The sequence below is a fragment of the Ictalurus punctatus genome, chromosome 2 (genome assembly GCF_001660625.3).
Source record: "Ictalurus punctatus breed USDA103 chromosome 2, Coco_2.0, whole genome shotgun sequence".
In the NCBI taxonomy this organism is placed as follows: Eukaryota; Metazoa; Chordata; class Actinopteri; order Siluriformes; family Ictaluridae; genus Ictalurus; species Ictalurus punctatus.
Genome location: NC_030417.2, coordinates 25,202,147 through 25,226,256, shown reverse-complemented (window position 1 = coordinate 25,226,256; position 24,110 = coordinate 25,202,147). Strand labels below are relative to the sequence as shown.

Here is a 24,110-nt window from a genome sequence, read left to right as displayed (position 1 = left end):
AACCGTTCGTCAGTGCACAATAGTAAATCTATTAACAGTCTATGCCACTCCCTTGCTTAGAACATATTGTACATTTGATCAGGAGAATCAACAAGCCTTCATTAATTCCTCTCCTTCACAGATATTATCTCACATCTTATCAGGAAACACAGCTTTTTTCCCCCCAGTGTAATTAATTTGGCAGAACGTAGCAGTTTATTCCTTCCATGCCAAAAATGTCAGCAAAACTGATATAATCTCGGCTTCAATCTGATAAAGACACCTGCCATGGAATAACATGACACGCATGAATCCCTGTTAAAACCTCTGTGGTGTGAAGGGTTCCTTCCTTAAGAAAAGGCGCAGACTAAACTTACAGTCTTAGAGCAGCTGACAGCGTTGGGTGAAATAACTTCCTGCGTTTTTAATCCAACACCTTTGTGTCACTCAGTATGTAACCATGTAAGCCAAAAATAACAGCAGGATAATTACAATATGAAATGTCTAGGCTCATCAGCGATTACTCAGTCACCTTTTCATACGTGTACACCTCGTACATACAATGTTACACCACAATGTTAACACCATGTAATATTCATTCACTATCAACTTCTATCTTTTATTCTGTATCTGAAACTACAGGGTGCCCCAAAAGTCTCCATACCTAACAGAAATAACACCTTTTTGCAAAAAACATCTTCCAAATTTTTCATACTTAATTCATATTATTATTTTTTTCAGACAGCTTTTAAGAATGCCTTGTCACAAGGTTGCGATGGACTTTAAAAGTAAAGATGGAAAGCACATCACACATGGCAATGTTGCCAAACTTACTGACAAATTCATAAAGACTGGAAGTGTTGTGGACCAACCGAGAAGTGGGACGAAGGCACAACCGATGTGGTGCTGATATACATAGTCCCCTATGTATGGAGACTTCTGGGACGCCCCGTAGAATGGACTATATATTAATGAATAACCCATTTAGTTTGTTTCAACTGAAAATCAAAAGTGATTTCAGCAGCCCACATGGATTTACAGTGATTTTTTTTTTTTACAGCATTGTTGTCAAATTCATACAAGGAAATGGACCGAGATTTTGTGTTTTGTTTGTTGTTTTGATTTTTGCAAATAGGGTATGCATTTGTGTTTTTTTTATTGTTTTTTTTTAATGAATAAAAAACTATTTAGAATATTTTTAGAAGATGAAATGCCTTTTATACAAACTTAGCCATACTGTTATTCTTTTCAGTGAGTTAATTTAGTTTGGTTAACACATGTATTGGTTTTGGCAGTCTAAATCCTGCTGTCTTGCTAGACGCTTTGTTTGGACCAGAATGTTCCCTCATATGGACATGAGAATGCTTTACATATGTTTATGCTTATTCGTCTCATTTCTGTGCCTCACAATAATTTTAAACAATTTTTTTTTTCTTGTTCAACTTGGGCTCGCATTCTAGAGTGAGGTGAGACCAAAGAGCCCTGTAACATTTTTCAAATCTATTCAGTTTAAAAGATTATATATATATATATATATATATATATATATATATATATATATATATATATATATATATATATATATATATATATATATGTGTGTGTGTGTGTGTGTGTGTGTGTGTGTGTGTGTGTGTGTGTGTAAAAATCCATGATAAGACTAAGGTGGACTTACCGACGCACTCATTGGCCTCTCTGGCTGTTGCGCGCTGCCATGGCCGGTCATAGTGGAAGGGTTTGCACCTGTCGCACTCGGGTCCCGCAGTGTTGTGTTTGCACTCACACACCAGGTTGCCGTCGCGGTCGCGCACACACTTCGACGCGTGCCCGTTACATTTGCAGCGGCCACCCACTTGCAGATCAGACACGGAGTAGAAGTACGAGTCCCGGGCCAGCTCCGAGTCGTCCTCGTTCTCGTCGCCGAACGTGTGTAAGCGGCTGAACGTCACCTTGATATCAGTGGCCGTGACCCAGTCCTGCAGCACGGGGGAATTATCGAAGTCGTGCGCCGACGGCCTGCCGTCCAGAGTGCTGAACGCGATGAGGCCGCCTGCGAGCGGCTGCATGTCCGTGTGCGAGTCCGTGCAGATGGCCTCCTGCTCGTTCTGCTTGGTGATGGCCGCGCGACTCGGTCGGTTGTACATCTTCTTGCACTGCGTCGAGTAGAACTGGAACGGCGTCCATGTCTTGCCGTAGTCCATCGACTTATAGATGGCCATGGACTCAGGCCGCGGCGAGCAGAACTGCAGGCTCACGTAGGTCACCTCGAACTTTTTGCCCAGCGAGAGTGTGAGGGTGACGTTCTGCGGGTGCTGCACGTAGCTCTCGGACTGCCAGCACGTGAGGTTGTGCGGGTTGTTGAGGTCGGTGAGGTACGCAGCCGGATGCGCTTTCTTCGGGTCTGTCGCGTCGCACGTGTGGCAGTCGCGCGTCCTCTCGTCGGCCTTCTCGCTCACCACGCAGTAGCGCGCCGCCGGTGTGCCGCACGTGCTGGACGCGCGGACGTCCTTACCGAAAGCCGCGTTCACGAAGTCAGGGATGCAGCGGCGGGGGTTGCCGTTTTCATCGTAGCACGGGTCGGGCGGTGAGGACTGCGCGGCGAACATGCTCATGCCGTAACCGCCGCCGCCGCGCGCTCCCTCAACCATCACGCACAGCGCCACCAGAGTGCTCCAAGCCACGAACAGCCGCAGCATCGTCCCGCAGGAGTCCGGATTTCTCAGAAATGCACGGAAGAAAGAGAGAAGGTTTTGCTTCTCCGTGCGCGCTTTCAAACTCCAGACGGATCGGATTCTTTGCGCGCGTGCATGCAATCAAGAGATGAGAGCAGACTTGTCACTTTCACGCACGTGTTTACGACATTCAGAGCAGACCACCAAGACGTCTTAGAAGAGCATAAGAAGTTAGTCCAAATCAAATTGGAGTCTTAGTTCTCGCAGAACTAAAACTTGCCAAGCGCACCCGATGGCACGAAACCTACGTAGAAAAGTGCACACGAGTGCTGCGTGCTAACAAGCGACCGAAATCTTACGAGTCGAGCGAGGAAGTATGCACACGGAGAAACAGCTCTACCCGGGCTGAGGAGTATGGCCAACGGCTTAAAGAAATTACAGGGTGCGCTCCCTTTTCTTTTCCCTCTCTTACTCACTTTCTCCCGGATATGTTGTAATCTTGCACTCTTTCCCCCTTAAACCTAACGCCAACGATATGAAAAAGAAAACCTGCTATTACTTTTGCTACAGCTTTCTCTCTTTCACTCCCCCCACTCATTCACACCACTGTGTCTCTGAGTGTGTCTCTGAGTGTGTGTCTCACTCTCGCTGCTGCCGCTGTGTGAACAGAATCTAGTCATTCCTCTGAGTTTGAGCTCAGAGAATAGGCTACACGCCAAAGGGGGCATCCACGGGCAGGTGATTAGTAACACTCAACCCAGTGATATCACTAATCCTCGTCCGGCTTATGTAGATTTTGATTGTGATTACTGAGATGAGTTTTGTAAACTCCATCAACATCCCCTGTTTATCTGCAGAGTGTATCCCTCGACTAAGCCCCTTCTCCTTTATTTAACAAAAATATATAGGCTACTTTCATTAAACCTTTTATATTCTCTTATCACTGTGGTACCCTCACGTGATGAAATGTACCTTTAAATCTTTACCTTTCAATATTCAAGTCAAATTGACTTGAAAGAAAGTCAGATAGTTCTTTCTGAGAAAGGACTTACACTTTTGAGCATAAGTGTTTCACGTGTGATTATGTGCATGTCTGAAGGAGTGTGCGCATATGTGTATGACTTACATCGAGACTTATATCCGAATGAGTGTGTAAATGTGTATGACTTACATTTAGACATATATCTGAATGAATGCGTGTCTAAATGGTCTGCACTTATATAGCGCTCTTATCCAAAGCACTTTACACTGTGTCTCATTCACCCATTCACACCAATAGTAGCAGAGCTTCCATGCAAATCGCTAACTTGCCATCAGGAGCAACTTGGGGTTCAGTGTCTTGCCCAAAGACACTTTGATATGTGGAGTCATGTGGGAATCGAACCACAAACCCTACAATTAGTGGACAACCCGCTCTACCAACTGAACCATAGCCGTGTGTATGGAATGTGTGTATGTCTGCATGGTGCCCTGCGATAGACTGGCATCCCATCCAGATGTGTCCTTGGAAATTGCACATTGTGACATCGCATGAATAAAATGTGATCACATCTGAAAAAGAATGATTCATGGACCACAATGAGTATGAATTATGTAAAATAATAATAATAATAATAATAATAATAATAATAATAATAATAATAATAGATGTGAAAATGCAATACATGAAAAATATCTTAAGTGAAAGTTAATGTAAGCATGTGAAGAAGTTGTAAGGGTGTTTATAAAAAAAAAAAAAAAAAGGTATCCAGGTAAAAGGTACATATTTAAGATACAAAAGCTATACCTCGAGGGGACTACCTCAGTGACAGTTCGTTTTCTCTTTTATGCCTATTTGTCTTTCGTCTGTGAAGGTAATTATACCTTTACTTTTAGAACTAATTCAAGGTACAACACTTGTCCTCAGAGTCCAATTTTGTTCCTGATATAATTATCTAAGGTACAATACATCCACTTTTCCTCATAAAACATACAAGGTATAAGTGTACAACAGATGTATACACCCCAATGAAAAGCAAAGGTACACTACAGCACTTTTTTCCCCTGAAAGTGATGCTTGGTGAAATATGATGAGAATTATAACTCCAATAAGACTGACTTGTCTATAAAGTATTGCAAATTATTATAAAGTAATGCAAGTAGTATTACTTGTACTAAACTACCAAGAACCAAATCTGAGAACTTTAGCTTTGGGGTTGTTTTGTCGTTGGGATGGCTTATGAATCAATAAATAGGATAAAGTATAACATCAGTAAGCTGCAGTTAAACTTAGAAGTATTTTAAAAACCCAAATGCGACATAAGTAGAGGTGTTTTCATTTTAAAGTGACAGAACACTTGTTGACCACCCACTGTGTAAATGATCCATGTCCACCTGTGTGTTCCAGAAGCACTCAGAGCCCCACACGGAAATGCGACGGCGACATCATGTGGTGAGACACAGAACAGTCCAACAGAGGACATGGATGTGTATCAGGACATGGACGATAGCTTATCAAACACCAATTTGAAAATTAAGCATCACAGATAAGATAAGTGCATGTCAAATGGCCCAGTCATCATCAGTATTTCAAGTGCTCAGCACAAGAATGTAGCTGAAATGAGTAATCAGTACTCAAATGGGTTTACATGTCATATTACAGGTCCTTCATCCCTACAGCAGTCAGACTCTTTAATACAAAAAACAACATAATGTAGCACGGCTAGCTGTTTTGCATCATCAACCTACACAATAATCCATTTATCAGTTTTCTGTATATAAATGAGGTGTTACTCATTCTCATCTATATTTATATTTATATTCATCTGTACATACATTGAGGTGTTCATAGTGTACATATTACCATTATTATTATTTTTTACTACTTTTTTCTCATTTTTCTATTCCTATTGTATATGTTTTTTAGACATTTTTTTCAATTCAAATCCTATTTAATGTGTATTCTTTCCTACCTGTTTTTTGTGTAATTGAGCTGTTGTAACGAGGGAATTTCCCCAGTGTGGGATCAATAAAGTTTATCTTATCTTATCTTATCTTAAGTAAACACAACTTACATGACTCAAGTTTTAGTTACACAAATCTTCTTGGTGTGTTTCACTTAACTGAAATGGAGTTATTTAACAAATAGTAAATGGTATAAGGCAGAGGGATTAAAAAGATCCAGTTTCATAAAATTCTTTATAACGGTCCAGATAAGTGACTAATGACTGAATGGTGACAACAGTTACGTTTAATGCTTAACCTTTAATGATTAGTTCATGGTTCATATAAGACACATCAAATACACTATATGGCCAAAAATTACGTGGTCACCTGACTACCACACCTACCAAACCCTTTTATGTTGGCACAGAGAAGCTGCCAGCTGTAGACAATCTTGACCACTAGCAGGAAATTAAGAGGCCTTGGTCTTGGGAAATTAAAGGACATTTTGGAACTTTCAGCACCATTGAATTAATAATCTAAGTGTTTGTATGTATATTTTTGACCCTGTATGTATAATTTTGACCTTGTGTTGACTACAGAAAACCCCAGATAAATGAAAACTTGTGATCCAAATTCTTGTTTTTATTAAAGATGTATGTTGTACAATCATTCTGACCCAGAAAAAGAACAGTTCAAAGGAATTATTGAAAGCCAAATATTGCCATGACATTCATGTCCATGATGAGTGTATGTAAACTTCAGACCGCAAATGTATATACAGTATGCTTGTTAAACATCTCTTTCCAAAACCATGGGCATTAATATGGAGTTGGTCCTCCACTCTTCAGGGAAGGCTTTCCACTAGATTTTGGAATGTGGCTGCAGGGATTTATGCTCAATCAGGCATAAGTGAGGCATTAGTGAGGTATGACGTTTATATCAGGTGAGAAAGTGTTCAGTGGGGTTAAAGTCAAGGCTCTGTGTAGGCTATTTGAGTTCTTCCATCTTTATGGACCTCACTTTGTGCACATGGGGCATTGTCATACTGGAACAGGTTGGGGCCCCAAGTTCTGCGGAAGGGAAATCTTAATGTTAAAGTATGCTGACATTCTAGACAATTGTGTGCTTCTAAGTTTCTTGGAACACACATAAGGGTGTGTTGGTCAGGTGTCCACATACTTTTAGCCATATAGTGTATATTTTACAGCTGTTTTATTTAGGCAGGGCAGTAGTAACTAGTTCTAAACATTACTTAGTGGACACCCTGGATGGCACCATGCATACACACACATTCACACACTCATTCACACCTAGAGCTATTAAGTATAGCAAAGAGGGGGGGGGGACTCCATTAAATGCAAGTCAGCTTGTCCATAATATACAGTAAATAAAATATACTTTAAAAATGAAAAACATTTCTGAAGTTGAGGCAATCAAAATGTTTCCTTTCCTTACAACTATAAGCATAAGTTATTAAAACACATCTGATTTTTCCTAAAGCATTGCAGCACATGATCATCATTAAATAGTAGCACAAGCACTACATTGAACACTCTATCTGCCATTTAAGAAATTGAAATTGAAATTTACAATGCTTTTGGGAAATTCAGCCCATATCAATTATTATCTCCAAAAATCCTCCCTGTTATAGACGAGGAGCTCTGTGGTAGGTGGAAGACCTCCTTTCCTCTTTTTCATCATGAATGGTGTTTACTATGTTTTCCCCCTGAACCACAAGTGTCTATACACTGACATGCAATGGAAATTTCTTACCTCTGCACCCACCAAAAGCATTAATAAGTTCCTGGAAGAGTGGTGAAAGATGTGTGAACAGAGGTTCCTCTTTCACAAGATGACTGCTTTTGTGTTGCTTTTTTCCATTATGCTTAAAGGTACAACAAGTACATTTGGGCTGACAGTGGTATTATTGCTGGTCAACATTTCCTTGCTTGAAATGAAGTAGTAGATAGTATTTAAATGCAATGCCTAAAACTCTTCTTTTAAAATACCTGTTACACCATTAATGTTCTAAAACAGTAAATGAGGAACCTCCTGAATGACAAGTGAACTACAAATAATATGACATCATCACATCCTATATGTCAGCTAAACGTTTGAGCACTGCTTTCTTTACTAATTGACCTATTTAAATAACTCTAATATGAACATAGTTTGAGAAGAGGTTATTGTCATTATTGTTATTACCTAACAATCTCTCCCTCTCTTTACCTCCCTCTCCCTCTCTCCTTCTGTCAAGCCACACATGATTTTATGGAGATGCCAGTGATCTTGACTCTTTCTGCTCTCCGGACCTGCCTGATCCATCCTGATGCCCTACCTCTTGATGGACCTCTCATCAATTGGAGGCTACAGCCTGGTGATTGCTGAGGATGGTACCGCTTGAAGTACCATGGAAATGGTTTTGGACCTCAATTCCACATGGACATTCTCGCTGTGGTTGCTGGGACTATGGTTGCTGCTATGGTTTTAGGACTGCAATTACCACATACAATTTTGCACTCAAGTCTCTTTTAGTGAACAGTGGACTAGTTCAACAAAAAGACTTCATATAAAAACCACAATAAACATTCTTTTAATTTCACACTATCCGTTGTTACCCAGATGATAATGGGTTCCCTTCTGAGTCTGGTTCCTCTCAAGGTTTCTTCCTCATTACATTTTAGGGAGTTTTTCCTCACCACCGTCACCTGCCTGCTCAATAGGGATAAATTCACACACTTAAAATCTGTATCCTGTGTTTATATGTTTCTGTAAAGCTGCTTTGAGACAACGTCCACTGTTAAAAGCGCTATACACATAAAATTTAATTGAATTGAATTTATCCAGCTTCTGCAAATACACAACACTGAAACTGAACAGTCAACTGTTTCTACTGTAGAAATGGAAAATTATTCACATACCCTATATTACCAAAAATGCCACACAGTTCCATTAATGACATACATTTCTCAAACATTTCTTTCTTATGTCTTCTAGTTAACAGGGAACTACCTTTTCAAGAGTAGGGGAAGTTGAAGTTATCAGTAGAAGATAACTTTTATTTTAGAAAAGGGGAAGTCCAGAACAAGCCATTTAAAGTGCACAAAACTAATAAATGGTCTGTACTTATTTAGCACTTTTATCTAAAGCACTTTACACTGTGTCTCATTCACCCAATCACGGTAGCAGAGCTGCCATGCAAAGTGCTAACTTGCCATCGGGAGCAACTTGGGGTTCAGTGTCTTGCCCAAGGACATTTCAGCATGTGGAGCCATGTGGGCCCGGAATCGAACCGCCAACCCTACAATTAGTGGAGAACCCACTCTACCACCTGAGCCACAGCTGCAGGTCAATCGTTTATCAGGAGCCATTTTGTATTCAACCGATGATTTAAACCTCACAGTAAATCCTATCCTACCTTGTATAGTGATGATAAGTTGAGTATATGAGCTCTTCAGGGCCGAGATGTTCAAAATTTTTTTCCAAAGTCAATAATGGTAGTGCGCGTGTAATTATTAATTAATAATATCTAAAGATCATTGAATGATTGCTATTGTTCTTGCCTTGTTTAGATAGTAAGTCTATTAGTGGACACGAAAGAAAGGAAGAGCAATATCTAGACATCAAGTTTTTAATAGTTGGCCAAACACTTGTAGAGGTACCATATTCTTTGTTTAACATACATGTTAATGATGTCCTGATGGTATGAGGCACAGGAGTAGCAGCTGTGCTAGGATTTTACAAACCTCACTGTCACAAGAAGAATGATTCATCAAGCAGAAACATCCAGCCCACATATGCTGTGGTCAGAAACCTACTACTAGTGATAGGCTAGAGGAAGCGCCTAACGAAACTTTACATACATGTAGTTGCAATCAATCTCTCTCTCTCTCTCTCTCTCTCTCTCTCTCTCTCTCTCTCTCTCTCTCTCTCTATATATATATATATATATATATATATATATATATATATATATATATATATATATATATATATATATATATCACTCGCTGAGTTACTGTTTTCCAGTGAATACATTTTCGAGAGCTCTCTGCTTAAATATCACAAACTCGGCCAGGCTTTTTCAGCAACATTAGCACTAAATAGTGATGAACGCTGATTTAATGTTGTTCATTTGATTTTCGCTTCCACCACCTGAGGCGAATTCAACCAGTCTGCTCTTAGTTAATTTGACCCAAGGAGTTGGGTTGATTCATTGGGTGGGGGAGGGGTGCATTGATTCAACTGTCAGTGAAAATGACCCAGCCATTAACCCAGTGGCTGGGTTACACAAATCTACCCAAAAACTGTCTAGAGATTGAGAAAATGATCTAATTAAATGCTTAATATATTCCACCCTTTGACAGGTGCCAATATTCACTTCACCTGTCAGTGGTTTGAATGTTATGGCTGATCGGTGTATGTACCCAGAATTGAGCCACGGTGACAGCCTATGGGTTTTCCCAGACCACATCACATACTATAACTTCTGTCAGTCTTCCTCATTATTCTCATAAAGGTAATCCTTTTCATACTTTTGGTAAAATAGATTATGTTTGGAATGTTGTCTTTTCCGGTCATGTTCCTATGTTAGGTGTTACATCATTTACACCGATCTAGTTATAATTTAAATAATATCACGTGAGAAAAATGGATCCTAGGTCTTGTGACCGTGTTTGGTTTTGAAAAGTGGAAATAGCGATTACTGGCATTGTACAGTCTTTATCCACATCCTCAAATATAAGTGAATTCAACTCAGCTCATACAGCTACCCTTGCTTACTCGGTGGAACCGAAAACCCCCAGGTGTAACTTCCGCCTACCTACGTTACTGAACAACCCAGTGTAGATTTGCTACAGCTCTGACCACCATCAATTTTATAGTTTGCCTCTCTTAAAAGCTTGAATTCTTCTTAAGTTCTGTACTTCCTATATTCTCATGCATTCATGCATTTTCTCTCTGAATCCAACCAAGTAAGTGAAGTCTTGAGCTCGCAGAGTTGTCTCACAGCATTTTAAAGACTTAAGTTCAAACTAAAAATATGTCATGTCAACCCATGTACACCCACACATTTAGAAGACAGGAAACCCAATCTTGCAAGTCTATAAGAGAATCGGAAGTGGGGACAAGCATTTATGAGTTTGTATGAGAGTTTGTGTGTATGGCCTTTGGCAAACACTAGCTGCATGTCCGCCTCCCTGCCTGGCCTCATCTCTAGCAATACTCACGCAAGTTTCACACATGCTAATATTATGAGGAACAGAAACTAACTGACAATGAGCACAATGTACAGTTTTGCTTACTGGCAGCTGAACTAAGGAAGATATCTAAGGCATGCTGGATTTGGAATAGACATTGCTGTTTCATCCAGGGTATGTGATACTCTACACTTCTCATTTGTACCTCATGCTCGCACGACTTTTGTAGCAATAATGGCTCACTTCAAAACTTTCAGCCTCAGCGTGGTAGCTTTTTGTCAAAGTACAGACAGTTTATGTGTTTCAGCATGTTTTTTTTTTATTATTATTATTATGATTTTGCTGTAAATTAGGTTAATAGGTAGTACTGTAGTAGTGTGACTTCACCAATCTTACAACAATCCTTAATTCTTGATCAATATTATAATCACAGCTACACTGTGTATAACTTTGTTAACATTATTTCTCTTCTGTGTGGTATATTTTAAGTTTTATATGAACATGTTCGTGTGCTTTGTATGCATATCGTAGAGACAAAGACATGTCTTAGTTCCATGTCTGATCGGGAACTTTGACTACGACTTAAATTTGGAAATTGAAGATGTTAAAGTTGAAATTTAAGGGGGAAGATAATGATTCACAACCTCTTGCTGTGTGTCTGGACTATGGGACTGACGATACACTGTGCTGGAATTCAAATGGCTTACCACTACTATGTTTCTATTTGATTACTATTATTAGTGCCAATACAGGTATCACAGGCCACTTTTTCACTTTGTCAGCGTCCTATCACATCATACTATATTCTAAAATCCCCAGTAGTAATAAAATGTTTAATTAGGTTTTAAAGACAAGGAAACTACCAACATTTCTTACTGTGCCTGTTTTATCATTATACAATGCCAACACCACATTGTACTGTACTGTATATAATCAGAAACTGTGCTAATCTTCCATAAATTCAGAATTCCTTCATATTATACTTAAAAAAGTTGTTTTTTTGTGCTGCTAATTAGGTTAATATTATAATAGGTTAGTATATAATATAATATGCTAACCTATAGGTTTGTTTGTTGGTTGCTATAAGGCAATAAGCTTGGAAAATGATCTGATATGTTTTATTACAAAAACGTTCCACTGTAGAAATACTGAAATGGTCATGACGTAGGTTTGCTAACCATCGTCTCCTGAGCTCACACAGCAGTGTCCATGAAATTTCTTCATTTGTCTTTGAAAACATTTGGTCTTAAATACCTTATAGCAGACTCATACTGAGGGCAATATGAAGGACAACCTATTGAAGGTAACGCAACCGGAAATGTGTGCAAATGGCCCATTTAGACTAGCACTGTGTCCGAGCTTCGAAGTACATTCTGGTAACATGCCCCGTGAATTTTTCACTCCAAAACTGATCAAATATTATTAGATGGCTATTGTTGTCAAACTATAAACAACAGTTCCATGATTTGGGAAAGACATTGTTGTTTTGCATCGTAGTTAGCTTACTTACTCAGTCCCATTAGACAGAAAATAGAAAGCTTTCCAGAAAGTTCCACAGGGCTTCTGGTTCAGAATAATACTTTGATTCTGTATATTGCTATCAATATGCGTTTCTAGATTTTAATGGTAGGGTTCACATAACAAAAAGACCCTTACGGTATAGACCACTAAATAAATTCAAATACAGATACAATGGCATTGTGTTAGACCCCTAATGCATGCTTAGTATGTTTGGTATGTTGCATGTGCATACATATGCAGAGCTCTCACATTTGCTCATATTTGCAGCACATTTGGCAAATGAAACTGATTCGGATTCAGAAAATACCCCCTATCTCTCTCGCTGTATACTATATTTTTTTATAGATATTTTGATAGATAGATGGCTAGATATATGTATGTATGTATATATATATATATATATATTGATAGATAGATAGATAGATAGATAAGGGGGTGCATTGGCTTAATGGTTAGCACTGTTGCCTCGCACCTCAGGGGCTGGGAGTTCAAATCTTGCCTCTGCCCTGGGTGCGTGGAGATTGCATGTTCTCCCCATGCAGCCAATCATGCAGCAGCACAATGCATCAATGCATAAAATCATGCAGATACAAATCAACAGCTTCACATAATGTTAATGTTCACATATAAAAGAGCTCTCTGTCACTTTAACTGTGGTATGTTGGTTTGTGCTGCTGCTGAACTGGAATTTTCACAGACAGTAGTCTCTAGTGTTTGCACAGAATGGTGTGAAAAACAAAAAACACTGAGTGAGCAACAGTTCTGTCAGTGCAAAGACCTTGCTGATAAGAGAGGTCAGAGGATAATGGCGATATTGGTTGAAGCTTCCAGGAAGTATATAGTGACCCATGTAAGCACTCATTACAACATTAAAACATGGTGAGCAGAAAAGCATCTCAGCATGCACAAAACATCAAACCTTGAAGTTTACTCTCCTGTCTGGCAAGAATAAGAATCTGAGGCTATAATGGGCACAAACTCAGCCAAACTGGACAACTTAAGATACACCTGGCCTTTTTCCAGTCTTCAACTGTCCAGTTTATATTGAAAACATTGGCTAAGTAGTAAATTATTATGGATACATGCATCATCATCAGCAATCACAGCTGTTGCGCACAGAATGAATACACTCCTCCATCTGATGACTAATAGTGATCTAGGGCAGATATTCTCAACCTTTTGTAACTAAAGCCCTGCCAAGCCTCCCCTATCATGTGGCATTCTCCCCTCCCCCCAATATTGGAGGAGACCAGGTTGAATGATTATCTATTTTATATGAAATCAATCAATCAATCAATCAATCAATCAATATATATATATATATATATATATATATATATATATATATATATATATATATACATATATATACACCTCCGTCTCTCCCCAGCAAAAAGAAAATACAGTGGGAGAGGGAACTTGGGGTTTTTCATTCATACATTCTATTTGAAAGGCAATAAAATACACAGAGTACCCAAATGATGCCCTCTCTCTGTTTTTTTTTTTCTTCTTGAAAACAATTTGCGCTCCACTTTCGATCTCTCTGTGCTCCCCGGGTTGAGAACCAGTGACCTAGGAGAACCCCAGCTGCAAATCGCAAGGCTCTACAGCACTACCATCATGTTTTATTGTTAAAAGAACAGGTCTTGCAATAGGTTTTACAATATATTCTGCCCTATTAAAATGCTGTAAATTGACATATTTTACACCAGGTAATAAAAATACAGATGTTCCAATGTGTCCCCATCCTGGTTCCTGGTATTCACAAACCCGACTGGTGTAGTCTGTGTCATGTTTTAAAGTAAAATTATATCATATAGTGACAACTTTATTTTTGCTGACTATACCATTACTTACTTATGAATTTTCATCATTACCAAAGACATTTCATTCTTTGCTTTGTTACACATTACTATGAGTGTATATGAAACCAAAAGTTATTTCTGGTTGCAGGTTGGAAGCCTTTTGCGTTGCAGTATGACTCATAACTTTCGTGTTGTGTGGTACCACATTTAAGTGTCAGTCTGATGGAGAAAACAGGTGCGTACTCCTAATGACCTACAACATAATACATTTAAAAAGTTTTGTGAATTCTAAAGGAATATACTATATTATGTGTTAAAAAGACTGTCTGAACTCATCTTGCAGCAGGTTTTGTATCTTCAGATGTAGAGTCGAGCCTCTATCAACGTGTTCATGCCATGCTCAGAGAACTGGATACACACTCACAAGCTGTCTCAGCATGCAATAAAGGTACATAAGTACTCTTTCAATGAAATTAAAATAATATAAATTGAGAATTTACATCTTTTAATTTAGACTAACAATAATCTAAGTCCTATAATCCTATGATTGAAGCAACCGAAGCTTCCAGCTTCCTTGTTAGTACTGAATTTCAACATAAAATCATTAAAACAATAACTTTTTAAACTCTTGCCCATCAAGGTATGCTAAGATGGACCCTACATAAAAAGGTGGAGAATAATCCCTCGACTAGCCTCTTTCTACTGAGGGTTCTTATTAAGGAGCTTGAAAAGGTTAGTCTTTTTAAAATCTGGTTTCAGTATTTAAAACAAATGGCAAACATGCTAAGACAATTCAGTTTCCTAATTACTGTGGAGACAGTAAACAGAGATGAATGAATAATGCTTCATTAACACTTAATCACTAGTAATATCTATCAAGGAACAATGGCTAACTACTCAAGGCATAGTGATTAGAGTAATACATTATTAATTAAACAGTAATAATTTACATTTCTCCTACAAGCTACTAGCTATATATTTATAGTAATGATTGATTATTTACAAATAATATCAATGTTAATTTCCAAATTCTGGGCTATACCGTCCTTCCTGTTGTATGGAAAATTACTAACAACTTAATTTGTTTCTGTGTCCTTCTTCTGGAATTAACATTGATCTGTGTATGGTACTGTGGAGCGAATCAGAAGTACTGAGGTGTTACTATGTTATGGCTTAAAAATTCAAATTGCAAATTGGGCCACTGAATGTGGGAGGATTTACAGCAAAATATTGCTCTTTGATATAAAAAATCTGCAAACCTTTCTCTGCATTGGTTTCACTGGCACAATATCCTAAAATCGAGGAATTGTATTCATCCAACAGCTTTATTAAGTAAACTGGGGGAGTCCTTATTAAATCATTGCTTAATTACAAACATTTTCTGTTGTAGGTTACTGTTGTCAGTTTGTCCTTTTCGAATCTTACTGATTAAATAAAAAAACATCACATCAATGAGGTCCCTCCTAGGCATTTACATTTTAGACAATGAACTGGAATTAGCCACATTACTAGATCTTCAGCGCTCTAGTAGGTTCTGCAATTGGGAATTAATGTTAATGTAATCAATAATTAAAGGCTGGTTATTATAAGAGAAATCAGTAAATAGTTGTAATAAATAGTGAGTATTCATTTATTTGTTTATTTGTTTGTTAGATGCTGGCATGTAAAATATGTGTCTTTCTTTCTTTCTTTCTTTCTTTCTTTCTTTCTTTCTTTCTTTCTTTCTTTCTTTCTTTCTTTCTTTCTTTCTTTCTTTCTTTCTTTCTTTCTTTCTTTCTTTCTTTCTTTCTTTCCTGATATGTAAGAGACAGTAATTAAAGGTCTGTTATTATAGTAAACTACACCAGTCACTGTGTATGTATGTATGTATGTATGTATGTATGTATGTATGTATGTATTAATTTTTTTAATGTATGTATTTTTTTTGCCTTTTTGCTAGATACTGACATGTAAGTAATTAATCAGTAATTAACGCTTAGTTAATTGTCCTTATTTGTTTGTTTGTTTGTTATTTCATTCGTTTTATTTATACTGAAGTTAGAATGACTTAGATATTGGTTACTATTCCATCAAACTTTCATTGTTTGAAACATTCATCGTGTATATTAATGTAACTTTACAGATAAGGGGAGACTTATTGTATAAATGTATTCTTTCCCCAGGCAGAGAGGATTGACTGTAAAATTCGCATCATTCCTTTGCTGCACACTCTGGCCTATGTAGTAATACAGGTCTGTATTCTTACTTGGGGATTAAAGCTTATCAAAATGACATTTCCCAGTTAACCATCTTAGGTAGTATAAACCATATTTCTACAATCTCTCTCTCTTTGTTGTTCACAACAAGAAATTTCAAGTTCTTATAAGCATTCAGTTGATCTGTTTTGTGTTCTGCTTGGCAGTCTGCTTACATTCCAGACGAACTGTGTGAAAGGATATATGTATGCCTAAAACGTCTGGTTACACTACCGGAGCCTTACTGCACTGTGGGCCTTAACTATGCTAAACACATGAAAATAGAACAGAACATTCCAGGTAATCATTTCTGAAAGTTTATATAGCCTAACTGCGTAAGTTTCATTATAATATTAGATAATGTTCCTTAACCTACTTCCTTTTTGTTAGGAATGCTCTTCGACTTCAACTGTTTCTGAACATGAAGTGTTTCCTTGAAATATGTTTCCTTTTTCTTGAGAATATAAATCACGATCTATAATATACTATAGCTAGAAGCCTGACAAGTGTGCTCTCTGATTGGTTCCAGGTGCGCTGTATCAGAGAAGAGTCATTGCTGAGCACAGCCTAAAGAATGAACATTATCCTCTTCGTGAGAGGTAGCACTTAAACTACTCACTGAATTGAATTTTCGTTAACTTCACATGCATTTTTACTTTCATAAAATCTCCTAATGTGATAGATCAGCCATTTTATTTGTGCAACAACAACAACAAAAAAACACAACTCTGCCTCGCTACTGCAAGACAACACATTAAATTATTTTTGTCAGATGACTTTTTGCTGCTTCTGAATAGTTCACAAGACACAAATAAATTTCCTGTGGTTTTGTGATGTAAATAGTCTATTTTGGTGGTGGGAAGTAAAGTGATTACTGGAAAACACAGTAGATCAATGGTGATAGACTCAATGAACTGATGATTGATTATGTATAACAGTCGTGTGAATGAGGAAACATGTAATGTCACTTATTGATATTCATTGGTGATAAAATGAAACAGAATTGTTCTCCGTCCCCATTTTCAAGTTTGATCTGCTCATGTGGTAGGCATTGTGAGCAGATTTACATGATTGTCAGTAGAGGAAAGAAGCGAGCTTACTTTAATCATTCTGTACAGGATTTCACTGAGTTTTCTTTGTGATTGTTGTGGTCAAAACTGCTTGATTTTTCTGCGGCTTTTTTCAAAATTTGTGATGCAATTTGTGGAGTTTTTTGTGGAAAACTACTTGAATTGCACAAAATAGTTTTTCATTGTTGAAATTGCCTTTCACAGTGATGTTTGTTAGTAAATGAGATCTTTTAACCGTTCGACGGACATGAATCAAAGAGGGCTTAGGCTGAATGCATGTTGTGATGATGTCACATGGCGCATCTTGGCCCAAATCTGTGGAAAATTTGCAATAATTTTGAAAAATTGTAAGCTCCTTCGAATATTACGGCATTTCCAGGATTTTGCATTAATTTATGCTTTCGCCAAATCCTGGAAGGACTGTTTAACACTTAAAATCACGGCTTCCAAATGTAACATTATACAATTGGTATAATGTTCAGCCAACATACCATACAGTGTCTTTAGCTTCATCAGCACTAATTTATTCTGTATTCAAATCATCAAAATCTTGCTGAACATCTACTTTTTTTTCTATGTCCTGTTATGGCACTAGCAGTGAAACTCCCTATGAAACAAGTTTGTGTCATACTATATGAAAAGTTTCAAAGCTTCAAATGTTATGAAATATTATAGGGCAAATTTGCGTTCTTAATTTTGATTGGTCTGATGCTGTTAATTGGTTTTCTGTAACAGCAGCTCTGACAGTAGTTCTGGCTGCAAGACAAATCACAGGTTTATATTAACGCTCTGTTCGTACATTATTCGTTTCTATAGTAACACTGAGGCTTCTATGGAAAATGCTCCACATAATCTAAAAATAAACAGATTAAAACCGCGTTGTTATTGAAAAAAGCTTTTCATAAGGAAACATTTATGGAAGGAGTCTCCAGTGACAGCATGTTGTAGCAGTCACATGTAAAGCTGTACTTTAATATTTCCACCACAGGACAGTCTAAGAATGGAGTTCTTATTTTGGATGCATTTAAAAAAAATCTTATTAACTTCAAGAGAAAGTGAAGGAATGATTAGTTATAGATAATGCAATATAAGTGATACAACATTAAATGTATAAAATTAATGCAATATACAAATTGTTGTTCATTAATTAATAAAAACTGTAATCTGTAATCATTGACAAATTGTTGTTGTGTAAGAGAAATAAAACACTTAATGATGTGATGTTATAAGAGTAATCAAGTAATCAACTTTTGGGTGGTAATAGTGACTAAACTGAGTCAGCCTGCACCACACCACCATTATTGATTTTTTCCCCCATAACAGTCTGTCTCGAAGTGCTTTGATTTCAGTATATCAGAGAATATGTAGTTAATTTGTGGTTTTAATGTCTTATGTTTTCTTTTTTTTTGCTTCATTGAAAAAAACCCCTTAAATAACTTATCCTTCTTTGGTTCTTTGGTATTGTACAGAGTGTTGGTGTTTGCAGATCCAGCCGTGTTTCCTGAGACACTGTTAAATGCAGTGAGGGCTGATGTTGAGTGTGGGGCTTTGGACTGGGACACACAGACCCCTCAGCGGCGGGTTATACTACATACACTACAAGCTAGACTGGGGAAAGCGTGCTACGGGAGACAACTTAAACAAGCCCTGGAGGTCTGTATCTGTTTGTTTGTGTTGTGTGTTTAAACATGATTTGTCTGAAGGAGATGATGGAACACGGCTGAGATTCAATGCATAAAAAAACAACAAGGCGGAGGTGATAAAAGATCTCAATGCAGCTCTTGAGTTACAAAATATTTCAACGTGCAAAATATATGCAAATACCCAGAAAACATACAAGCTAACAGGGTCTCACAGGGCTTATGTCTTTCATATTCACAACTCATCATGTCTTGTCTATTTTGTGTGTTAATGAATATACAATTTGGGGCATTTCTGCCTGAAAGATGCAAAATTCATTTAAGAGCTGGAATAAAGATTTAGTGTGTAAGTTAATACAACCAAAAGACAGGCGAATGCTTGTTTCCACCATAAATAAAACCATTTAAAAAGTCTTAATAATGAGAAAGTTTCGTGCAAGTTACTCTGGCTTATGATTAACAATTGGTTTTCTATTTAATTATTGCTGCACATCTGCCATTTTGCAGGGTCACCTGCCAGTTCCCATCCACCAGCCAGTTCTCCTCTATCATATTACAACTATGTTACTTCACATGAGACACATGAAGCCAGTACTACACCTTTTTCAAACTGGTGCTCATGCTGTGTCATAGTTCACTATAACACACAAACACGCTCTCTACTGTCCGCTGCATACATGAGCTCACACATGTCCACAATTGGCTGGCATTGCTGTGATTAATAGCACAGAGAGAGTATGCCATGGGAGGCTGTGGCAGCTTCAGTATTCGACAATAGAGCGAACGATTTTCTTTTGCTCACTCTGGATCCCATATCCACACTTCTAAAGCCAAAAGAGCCGGTAAAGTGGATTTCATTCACATTTACCTTAAAACCAGAAGGCACATTCAACACTTTTTATTTCGCCTATCTATTGTATTTGTGGATTTATCATGTTTCGCCACTTCACCATCTTAACATGTGACATCACTTACGCAAAATAATATACCCACCACATACAATGATTTACACACAGACTTGATCAGGCTTCACACTCAAATAAGCATTTTCATTTGGGATTTTAGTAAACCAGGGAATCAGATTCTTTTAGACATACGGTAGTTATGTTGAAGTGTGAAGATATTTGCTCATTAATTAAATATGGTGGTTACAGGATTTAGGTGAAGACATGGAAAAATACTTCCAGGATGTTGTTGCGACTGTAGAGGAAAGAATAATGGACGGAGGTTCAGAATATGACCAGTACAACACAAGATTACAGCAACTCTACGATGAAATCATTTACTCTGCTAGCACAGGTAGAAACTATTTTGGATGCAGCATTTCAGTAAGACATTGACCAGGTTTGTGCACTCTAAGCTTGTTGTGTGATTTCTCTTTTTAGAGCAATCATGTCCTGCCAGTCTGGTTGGAATTCCACTACCAAGTCCGGAGGTTAGCTTCCATGTCTGGACAAAAGAAGATGATATATGTGAGCATTGAGATATGTGACCTAACTTTCATGATGGTATCTTTGTTGGTTTTACAACTTTTTCTTTTTTCTTTTATTTTTAAACAGGGAACGAGATGATAAACTTCACTCTAATGCTGAGCTCTTCGAATCGGAACTCTGCATGTTTCGAAGAAGATAAAGACTCCAAACATGCTTCCTTCATCTCCACCATATCCATAGACAGTGGCATAGAGGGAGATTTGCCCTTAAACGAGTTCTCCTTTCTGATGGTTGAGCCCTCTGGTGGGCTGGAGGTCCAGGAACAGCAGAAGAGTTTACCGTTTTCCAGGAGGCCTTGCGTGAGGTGGCCAAAGGCTGGGAACAGAACGACTTTAATGATGGAGGCCATTAAGGAAAGTGGAGGAACAGGGGGAAGTGGAAGTTCTATTCTTAAAGATGAGAGGAACTTCACTGCTCGTGTTGTGATCATGGGTGATGACAGCACTCTTGGTAGGCTGGCCAAGGCTTATCACAGTATACGGTATGAAAGCTTGTTATTGTCTAAATTTTGAGCACTTTCTCCCTTATGGGAAAAGTCCTCAATATTCAAAATTAATACACTCTTCGCTTTTGATAATGTGTGCAGGAAAAAGGAGATGCGGAATTTATTTCTGACAAAGAGAGTCAACTTGGAAATATACTATATTCCTGTCACTAGCCAGTCCAATACAGCTTCATCAGTCCAGGTGACTACTCACTGATCTCTTCTTAGATTTATTTATTTATTTCCATGTTCCTATGTGAAGCACATACATACAGTGGATATAAAAATTCTACATACCCCTGTTAAAATAATAGGTTTTTGTGATGAAGAAAACAGAAACTAAAATAAAACATGTCAGATGTTTTTCACCTTTAATGTTATATAGCAGCCATCAAAATTCAAGTGAAAAACAAATAGAAGTGTTTTAGGGGGGAAAAAAGAAAGAGAAAAACCTACAATAACCTGGTTGCACAATTGCGCACACCATATTATATTGGGGCATGTGACTGTGCTCAGAATCAACCAATGACATTTAAACTCATGTTCAAAATTAATTATCATACACCTGTCATCAATTAAGTGATTTTAATTAACCCCCAAATAAAGATCAGCTGTTACTGTAGGATTTTCCTTTTCTTGGTTTTAACTGACTTGTGAAGCCATGGTCCACAAAGAACTCAAAAAGCATGCACAGGATCTCATTGTCAAAAGGCATCAATCAGGAGAGGGGTACAAAAGTTTCCCCAATTTTTTTCCCAAAACATTAGATGTACCATGGAACAATGTAAAAGCCATCATCAATGTTCTCATATATTTACATATTTTTACATATGCACTGTGGATTTGTCAGTCAGGTTAAGTGTGTGTCTGTTCTGTGTGTGTGTTTTTGAAGTTTTTGAATGTTATGAAGGCCCCTTAAGTTCCCTTTAAATGAGGTGTTACCAGCTGATTACATATTGGCAAAACATTGTCAATATTGGCAAATGTAAAATGTTGATTTATAATATTCATCGTGTAGGATGTTTCCATTCAGGAAAACGCTACAGCAGATGTAGACAGGCTTACAGTTGCAGCATCCTTGGGTGGTGTGGATCCATGGTATGACTCCAACATTAACAGTTTGGGAGCCATGATCCTGAAACTAGCTGAAACGGTAACTATTCCTTAAACTCTTTTCATCTTGATAGTGCATAATGTACTTGGTTCTACTGCTCACTATTATTACAGTTAAACAAACCATGTATTTGTGATGTCTAATTTGCAGTGAAAAGAAACATATGGACAAAATGTCCTGTTACCTGTTGAAACAGCTTTTTAAAATATGTGTGTGGTTTGGATTACAGCACTCCAGTGTGGTTGGGTCTTCAGAGCCCAACTCCTTTCTTTTGGACATCATCTCATACTACACACGCACAGCACAGCAGCCTGTCCACATCCCCATCTACTCTGTTAAGGTCTGATGGCACATTCAACATTTCACAAGTTGTAGAGCTTTGGTTAAATAAATTCTATTTTTTCCTTGTATTAGATGCATGCTCAATGGTCCAGAGAAAAAAACAATAAATCATCTATGTGTTTTTATTTATTTATTTATTTTTTTTTTTAACATGAGCAATGTTAATGTCCTGTTGTATATACTGTATACACTCAACATCCAATTTATTAGGAACACCTGTACACTTGCACGTTCATGCAATTATCCAATCAGCTAATAATGTGGCAGCAGTGTAATGCATCAAATCATGCAGATACAGGTCAAGATATTCAGGTAATGTTCACAGTGAACATCAGAATGGGGGAAAATGTGACCGTGGCATGGTTGTTGGTGCCAGATGGGCTGGTTTGAGAATTTCATAACCTGCTGATCCCCTGCAATTTTCAGTCAAAACAGTCTCTAGGGTTTACTCAGAATGTTGTCAAAGATAAGACAAAAAGACAAGAAACATCTAGTGAGCAGCAGCACTGCAGGTGGAAATCCCTTGTTAATGATAGTGGTCAGATAAGAATGGTCTGGTTTGAGCAGACAGCAAGTCTACACTAACTCAAATACACTTTACAACCATTGTGAGCAGAAAAGGATAATAGAATACACAACGTACTGTACTGAACCTTGAGGCAGATGTGCTACAACAGCAGAAGGCCAAATCAGGTTCCACTACTGGTAAGAACAGGAATCTGAGTCTACAGTAGGCAAAGTATCACCTAAACTGGACAATTAAATATTGGGAAAAGACAAATTGATCATTAACTGTCCAATTGTGGTGAGATCACACCCCCCCCCCCCCCCCCCTTTGCATGAGTGAGCAGGGGTATAGGTGTTCCTAATAAAGTGGACAGTGAGTGTATATCAGGTAGTGTCTACTTCTACCAATTCATCTGTTTTTTCGCCCTTCTAAATTTGTCTAACCCCACTTCTGTGTTCAGATTCTGCTTTTAAGTATGTTTTTTTAAAATTATTATTTTTAGTCACTCTAATCGGCCACATGAAACCAAAGCCTGGGTCACAGGAGGGAAATTTCCCAATATCACTAACCAGCTATCTAATCAACTGAATGTGTGTGTGTGTATATATATATATATATATATATATATATATATATATATATATATATATATATATATATATATATATATATATATATATATATATATGACCTTCAACACAGTGTTATTACTTCATTCTTCTTGTATCTAGATTTCCTTCTCTGGTTTAGATTCTAAAGTTGTGGAGGAGGTGTTTGTGTGTCATCTTACCATGGACTTTCCTGGATTAAAACCTCTGAGAGTTACATTTAAAGACACAATCAGGGGTGAGCATACAATTGAACAGCAGCATATAATAGATACTAATTGATTCACTGTCTATAAAGATTGTGATTGTTTGTCACATTTGAATAACACCAATGGTTAACCAGTATTTATTTTTTTTGCTGCAGGATCAGTACGGTATAAGAAAAACATGCATGACGAGTATGGTGTAGTTGTGGCTGTCAACTACAGAAAGGTGCCTATTGTCTCTAAATGCTATCTTAAAAAAACTCTAGCCTTATTAGTGCTAAAGCTGATTATTTCTAACCTTTTTGTAGTAG

The 24,110-nt window shown here is 37.8% G+C and overlaps 2 protein-coding genes and 1 long non-coding RNA gene across 6 annotated transcripts in view; 2 read left to right on the top strand and 1 right to left on the bottom strand.

Moving 5' to 3' along the window:
* The window catches only part of ntn1b (netrin 1b), a 55,596-nt gene extending 52,236 nt beyond the window's left edge, over positions 1–3,360 (bottom strand). Inside the window, exon 1 of the mRNA XM_017461631.3 lies at positions 1,655–3,360. Within this exon, the coding sequence (XP_017317120.1) occupies positions 1,655–2,675 (1,021 nt within the window). The 5' untranslated portion in view covers positions 2,676–3,360. The remainder of the gene's footprint in view (positions 1–1,654) is intronic.
* LOC128628932 (uncharacterized) lies at positions 3,007–8,178 on the top strand. Its single transcript, XR_008393211.1, has 2 exons — positions 3,007–3,093; positions 5,038–8,178. It is a non-coding gene; the product is annotated as an uncharacterized LOC128628932 (long non-coding RNA).
* Positions 8,179–10,749: 2,571 nt separating this feature from the next.
* Positions 10,750–24,110, top strand: part of pik3r6b (phosphoinositide-3-kinase, regulatory subunit 6b) — a 25,708-nt gene continuing 12,347 nt past the window's right edge. The window contains exons 1-16 of one of the 4 annotated variants that reach the window (XM_017460850.3): positions 10,750–10,948; positions 14,249–14,335; positions 14,462–14,548; positions 14,741–14,832; positions 16,263–16,331; positions 16,502–16,634; positions 16,864–16,933; positions 18,874–19,057; positions 20,199–20,343; positions 20,430–20,516; positions 20,604–21,018; positions 21,124–21,223; positions 22,040–22,174; positions 22,365–22,475; positions 23,717–23,831; positions 23,958–24,025. In XM_017460850.3, coding sequence (XP_017316339.1) covers positions 14,323–14,335; positions 14,462–14,548; positions 14,741–14,832; positions 16,263–16,331; positions 16,502–16,634; positions 16,864–16,933; positions 18,874–19,057; positions 20,199–20,343; positions 20,430–20,516; positions 20,604–21,018; positions 21,124–21,223; positions 22,040–22,174; positions 22,365–22,475; positions 23,717–23,831; positions 23,958–24,025 — 1,824 coding nt within the window. In that variant the 5' untranslated portion in view covers positions 10,750–10,948; positions 14,249–14,322. Of the gene's footprint in view, positions 10,949–14,248; positions 14,336–14,443; positions 14,549–14,740; positions 14,833–16,262; positions 16,332–16,501; positions 16,635–16,863; positions 16,934–18,873; positions 19,058–20,198; positions 20,344–20,429; positions 20,517–20,603; positions 21,019–21,123; positions 21,224–22,039; positions 22,175–22,364; positions 22,476–23,716; positions 23,832–23,957; positions 24,026–24,110 lie in introns of all 4 variants that reach the window. The other 3 variants (XM_017460834.3, XM_017460844.3, XM_017460824.3) reach the window with 3 other exon arrangements.